This window comes from Vigna unguiculata, chromosome 8, assembly GCF_037176805.1.
Source record: "Vigna unguiculata cultivar grain cowpea cultivar isolate G323 ecotype 2 chromosome 8, ASM3717680v1, whole genome shotgun sequence".
Taxonomy (NCBI): Eukaryota; Viridiplantae; Streptophyta; class Magnoliopsida; order Fabales; family Fabaceae; genus Vigna; species Vigna unguiculata.
Window position 1 is genome coordinate 29566339 of NC_140799.1, and position 7110 is coordinate 29573448.

The following is a 7110-nucleotide window of genomic DNA, read 5'->3' on the forward strand; positions in this document are numbered from 1 at the left end:
GAAAGCTTGTGATGACTTTTGAATCAATATGTGTACATTAGTATAATGAAGAATGAATATTTTGGTTATTTACATTGAAAAAAAAATGCCTGAAAAATTGAATTGTGATTCAATTATTTGATAAGCTTAGGAACATCGGCGGAACTATTAAATGATGGGGGGAACCACGGCTCCCCCAAAATTTTTGAAATTTATTTTTTATATATATTTATTTATTTTTTAAAATTATATTTATATATTACTTATATTAAATTTATATTATGAAAAATTATAATAAAAAATAAAATAAAAAGTTCAATGGAGACATTGATTTATAAAAGAGATTAGAGTTTTTTTTTTCTAGCTATAAGAACTTTCCATAGTGTAAATTATCATGAAAATGTGTGAGAAGAAATAAATATAAAGAGATAAATTAGAAAACAGAGATTGGGGAACACATAAATTAAAATTGAAGTATACATTCTGGGATGATCTCTCACCTATCAAGGTTAGTATCTTATTATAATTTATATATGTTAAATTTATAATTCTTTTTAAGATGTCTCTCCTAAATTAAGTTTATTCCAAATGAGTATAAACTCTAATTTTGATTTTAGGGATTGTTTTATGAAATTTGTATGAACCTTAATTATAATTTTTCCCAAATTATTATAACCCTTAATTATGAAATTTAGGGATTTCATGTTTTCTGCTGCCTATGGTAATTTTGAATTTGTATAGTGTTGCTTATTTAATTAAAGTTGTATGAATTTTGTTATGTTTTGCATTGTGATAATTATGATTTGTGAATACAATTTTTCTTTTTCTAAATAGGTGAGAGATAATAAATTTATATTAGAAAGATTATGACAAAGATTAAAAGAATTGATTCTTTTTTGGAAAGAGGAAGGTTTGTGATAAAGATGAAAAAAAAAAACATCTACATTAACTAAACTTAAGAAATTTCATGAGAACCAAGAATTCAAGACAATGAAAAACAAATCTCTAAATTTCCTAGTGTTATATATAATGAATTTAAGAATTCATTAGAACACGATCCGGGAAAAAATGTCCTCAAATTTGACAATACCCACCAAATCAAATTGATGAGGTACGAAAGACTTATCAAAATGGTATTCATGGTTTATATAATGATATAATAGCATGATATAATATCGAATGATAATCATATTTTTTTGAATTATACTATTATGGGGGCTTGTTTTAAGCCGAAGAAATGAAGAGAAAAAATGAAAAAAAAAAATTATATATAACAAATTTAATTTGGCGCCCCTAAATTTTTTGTCCAAGTTCAACTGCTTGAGAATATGAAAAAATGAGTGACAATCATTTAGATATGTTTAATTTCTTTTATAGTTATAGTTATACTAAATTATGTATTAATTTTCACTAAATTAGTGACAAAAATGTTAAATATATTATTTTGGCTCCCCAAAAATTTTGGTCAAGATCTGCCACTGATTGTTTAATTTTAATTCATAAATATTATGTAAAATAGTAAGATTTTTTAAATCTTGATTTTGACAATCTTGACAACCTTGCAAACACTAAAAAACTCTCTAAATCAATTTTAGAGAAAATAATAATAATTACTATATTGATTAATTTATATATCAATTTATAAATTAAAAAATTATTAGTATATAAAATAGTCTCTTTTATGAATAAAAAAAGTTATAATTGGGTTATGAATTGATCTCTCATATGTTAGCTATCAAGATTTTGGTTATCAAAAGAATTAATATTTAAATTGACCATTAGTTAATTGGATACCAATTTAACTACTAATTCATTTAGCAGTTGCCAAAATCTTTAGATAGTTAGAGATTGTTTCTATTATTAGCATCGCTCAATATTCTCTCGTTGATTAAAAGTTGAGGCGTAAGGCGGTTTAAATATTCTTTTCTCCTTCTATGTATTTTAAGGATAAAACTACAACCGAACACGCGCTCCAAAATAGACAATTCCTTCGATACATGCTGATTGATAACAATTCTATTATCAAGGATCAAAATAAAGACTAATTTAGTGACGATTTACAAATTAATTATAATTTTTTTTGAACAATGATACTATAATTCCCATTTTTTATTCCCTAATAAGACTTAATGTGGGTCATTGATTAATGTATCACTATCTTTTTCTTTGAATAAATCAATGACTCACACTAAGTCAGTCAATGAATAAAGGATGAGAATAAAAAAAAAAGAATCAAAATATAATTTTCCATTTTCTTATAGGTTAAAATACTCCGTTGGTCCTCATTTTTGTACCAAAATCTTAATTTGGTCCTCGTAGTTTTATTAGTCTCAATTAGGTCCTCATTTTTGTAAATTAGTATCAATTAGGTTCTTTCCGTCAGTGTAGAACTAACACCGTTAAGTAGGTGCCACGTATCAGCTTTTCGTTTATTTGAATTTTTAAAAATTTTTCTTTTAAATTTCTAATTTTTTTTTAAATTTTTTAAATTTAAAAAAAAAAAATTATGCCACATGTCACCATTTATAATGTGTCATGTGTCAATCTAATATAATGACACGTATCATATTATTGTATAAATCTCAATTTAATTCATATTTGTTAATATTTTAATACTAGATTACTCTGTAATTCCGCAATGGGTTTACTTGAGACAAAAAATATATATTTTAATCTAGTACCACCATAATTTCAACATAAACATTTTATATTTTCTTTTGATAGGACTCGCGTAAATTATGGATCTTCTGGAATGCAGATAACATCTCTGGGCCTATTCCCCTCCAATCAATATTTTCAAGTAATAAGTATAATGAATGCCTCACCCAATTCAATTTCAACTATCCTGGGTGGTAGGTTAGAGGGATTAAATTTTTTAATTTTTTTTTATATGTTAATTTGATTTGAGTTCCAAATATTTTAAAAAATTTTAATTTTAGGTGTTTCAAATTTAAACTAAATTTTACTTTTATATAATGTTATGATTATTTTTATTAAAATTGATATTTTTATTAAATATTTTAATAATATTAATTGTATTTAATATTAAAATTTTAAATATATTTATTTTAATTTGTTATAAAATTGTTTTAAAATTTTACATTTGAATTTATAAAATTGTTATTTTTAAGCCAACTCTACAATATTGTTAATATAGAATATTATACAAATATTTCGAATATAAATTTATTAATCTATATATTTATAATTTTAAAATAAAATTTAAATAAAATTTAATGTAAAATATAAATTTAAATAAATTAAATATTGTTAAAAATATGTAATAGAAATATCACTTGTAATAAAAGTATCATCATTACATTTATATAAAAATTAAAATTGAAAAGTTTTAAAAAAATTTGGGACTCAAATAAAATCAAATTAACAAATATGATGATCAAATTGAGATTCATACAATAATCTAACACGTGTCACCATATTAGATTGACACGTGACACATTACAAACATGACACGTGACATAGATATGTTTTTAAAAAAAATAAAAATAAAATTCAAAAAAATTCAAAAAATTTAAAAATAATGAGGAGCTGACATGACACCTAATTGATACTAATTTACAAAAATAGAACCTAATTGAGACTAATAAAAATATGAAAACCAAATTAAAATTTTGGTATAAAAATGAGAATCAATTTTAACCTTCCTTATATTAGTTGTTACTTAGACATCGGAATGCAATATTTCTAAAATGGTTTTAGTTATGGCTAAGAGAGTGTTTTATAATGGTTATACCTTAATAAAAATATTTTAACAGGTGAAAATACACACACAAAATTAACTAAATATGAGGAATCGATAATGTTGAAGATGAAGTTGAAGTTGAAATACGTCAATTTACACAATCTGGCTTTAAAACAAATAAACTAAATATTAAAAAGAACAATTACCGAAAGTATCCAACCTAAGAGGAATTGATAATAGATACACATCACCCATCAACATCATCACCATTTTCTAAATAATTGTGATACCATTTTTGCCCTTAAGAACATCACGGATCAATTTCTGAAGCTGAACAAACGAAGAACCAGTGGGGCCAGAAGCAGCCTTTTTGGCCAATTTTTTCCACTTGACAGCTTTCCTTTTCATCTCTTTACCCTTTTCACCATCCATCATCTCCCTCACAAGCCTCTCTATTTGCCCCCTCTCAACATCTTCAATCTCCACCCCAATCCCCCACTCCTTGCAACAAAACCTACAATTAGTTTGTTGCTCCGCAAAGAAAGGCCAGCATATCATCGGAACACCAGCACAAACACTTTCCAACGTTGAATTCCAACCGCTATGTGTCAAAAAAACTCCAATTGCTGGGTGACCCAACACTTCCTCTTGGGGACACCAACCAGATAACAGGCCTCTGTCCTTAGTTTCTGTCACAAACTCTTGAGGTAGAACAGCTCTTTCGCCAACCACAAGATCTGGTCTTATAACCCACACGAAACTTTTGTTGCTGTTTGCTAGTCCCCATGCAAACTCAATCATTTGCTCATTCGTCATAACCGTCACGCTTCCAAAGTTCACATAAACCACTGTGTTGGCTTCTTTAGTATCAAGCCATTCCAGACACCCTGGCTCCTCCCTCCATAGGTTGGACCCTATTGCGTTCAACCTCTTATCACTCACATTGCTCAACAGAAAACTTAAGGGACCAATGGAATACACAGGAGGTAAAATGGACGAGAATGCTTCCAAAACATCGTGCTCTAAAGCATCAAACGTGTTCAAAATTATTGCAGAAGCTTTTTCGGCTCTCATGCACTCGTCACGAGGGAAGTTAAGCATAATATCGTCTGGATCTGTGGTTCTAATGAACGACGGAAAATCCTTCAATCGAATCTCTTTAATGCCTGCCACCCAATCGATTGTAGTATCCAGATATCCGTTTGTGAGATCACTCGCATCTGCATGTCAAATACAAAAATCACGTCATTAAACTCGTAAGTTCCATTCAAGTCAACAATCTTACTCCCTGCTTAAAGCTTCCCATAAATGTAATTAACTCCAGAAATCTTTCATTTTATTTTTCGTTCAGATAATACTATCGCTCTATTTTTTTTTTACTAATAGTTTTTTATTTTTTTGACATAATTTAATGTAAATTCTTGATCAATGTATCACTCTCTTTTATTTATTTAAATAATTAATAATTTACATTAAACTATTTAAAAGAATTAATAATTTATACTGACTTATGTAAAAATATAAAAGATAAAAGTAAAATAATATAAGTAATAGTATAATTTTCTTTTACTTTTAATTTTTTGTGAAAATATTGATTATGACGTGTATTATTTCTGGTCTACTGTAATTTTCTTTTACTTTTAACTTTTTTTGAGAATATTGATTATGACGTGTATTATTTCTGGTCCACTGTCTCTGTTTCTTCTTCTACCTTACCCAATGTCATGATTGGAGTCAGAGGAAAGGAGGAAGCATAATAATGCATATGAATAATGAGTTGAAATTATAAATTCAAATATTTAAATATAAAATATGAATACGAATAATTATAAATTATCTTTAAATAAAAAAGTTAAATATGTTTCTTTCTTGATGAAAATTAGAATTTATTTTTATTTAAAATTTTGTTTAATTTAGTTTTTTAACTTTAAAAGTATATAAATTCTTTTGAATTAAATTTTATTAAAGTTATTTAACATTTTAAATATATTTAATAATAATAGTGATATTTACATGTTGAACACATTTTTATTTTTAATATTAATTAAATAAACATGTTTGAAATATGAACAAAACTTAATAAATTATATTTAGAAAAACTAAATTTACGGATTCTAAAATCGAAAGATTAAACTCCCAAAATTCCAAAATACTAATTTCAATTTTTACCGCCACCAAAATTAAGATTCCAAAAAAATATATTTAAGAAGACAAATTACTGACCTTTGAGTGGTACAATTCTCCGTTGAATAAGTTCATTGTAATGCACGTAGCACATGAACCCACATGCGCTACTGGTCCAAAACAACACGTTTGGAATACCTAATTCCTGGGAAGCATCCAGAGTGAAGCTCATGACGCCGTCGGAAATGATGCAAGACACGGCGGGAACACTGGATTCATTGTTCAGTTTGGAAAGAAGGTTTCTGAAATGCGGCAAGCAAGTGGTGCTGGTTGAGTGGCATAGTGAAGGCACGTGGTGGGTGCCTTCTACTTCGGGCTCGGGAAGCCCATCGGGGATGGTTTCGAAGCGGAACGAGGGAAGCCCGTTGAGAGAATCCAGGCCTCGGCTTTTGAGAAGGCGTTTATGGTTATAGTGGGTGTTCACAAAGGTTATGTAAAAGCCGTTGAAGTGAAGGAGTTTTGCTAGCTTCAGCATTGGGTTTATGTGGCCTTGTGCTGGGAATGGGACACACACAGCGTGCGGTTTCTCGTTTGCGTCCGGGGAACTCATTTCTTATCCTTTTTGTTTCAGAAGAAGAAGAACAGTGAAAGGAGTGTTTCCTGATGGTGGTGGTGATATCTTGGTCTGTACTCCTGAATTTATAAGGGAAGAGTGGCAATACTTTCATATCATAAAGGATAGGAAAGTCATTTTATAACAGATTTGTTGAAAAGTTTTATGATGAAAAAGAAAAGAAAAAAATTAGGTGCGTGTGAGAAAAACAAATTTTGTCAAAAAAAATGTGTTAAAATATCTTAGTCCTATACATTCAAATAATAATATTTTAATTATATTTATATTTTTAAAATTTAAAATTTATAATATATGTATTATTTTTTAATTTAAAGTTTATAATATACATATATTGTTATATTATTAAAGAGAGTGTTAAATTATGTAATTTTAACGAGTGTCAAAGTTTATTCACAATGGATGCCATGGTGAATAAACCTTTACTTGCTGTGTCACTGTTACAACGTTGTTATTGTTCAAGAGAGTTCTTGAATTGAATGTTGCAGTTACCGGAATTGAATGAGACAAAGGGCAGTACTACCTTATTATTTTTTAAATCCATCTTTGTCTTCGGATATTGATTTCAATTTTTTTAAATACATTTAAAATAAACTTTATGTAATATAAAAAAATAATAAATATATATAGTCTTTTTTTCATTTCATGTATATTTATTACATTTTTTATTTTT

The 7110-nt window shown here is 27.5% G+C and overlaps 1 protein-coding gene across 1 annotated transcript; it reads right to left on the bottom strand.

Moving 5' to 3' along the window:
• Nucleotides 1-3775: 3775 nt before the first annotated feature.
• LOC114193934 (7-deoxyloganetin glucosyltransferase-like) lies at nt 3776-6605 on the bottom strand. Its single transcript, XM_028083935.2, has 2 exons — nt 5906-6605; nt 3776-4902 (listed from the first exon to the last, which is right to left on the bottom strand). The coding sequence occupies exons 1-2, from the start codon at nt 6414-6416 to the stop codon at nt 3956-3958; spliced, it is 1458 nt and encodes a 485-aa protein (XP_027939736.2). The 5' UTR covers nt 6417-6605; the 3' UTR covers nt 3776-3955.
• Between the last annotated feature and the right edge of the window lie 505 nt (nt 6606-7110).

Bases quoted from the DNA above. Each gene is read 5' to 3' on its own strand.
- LOC114193934 (XM_028083935.2), bottom strand. From the start codon at position 6,416: ATGAGTTCCCCGGACGCAAACGAGAAACCGCACGCTGTGTGTGTCCCA. The intron at 4,903-5,905 runs GTCAGTAATTTG...TTTGACATGCAG, and splicing joins GAGAATTGTACCACTCAAAG to ATGCGAGTGATCTCACAAAC.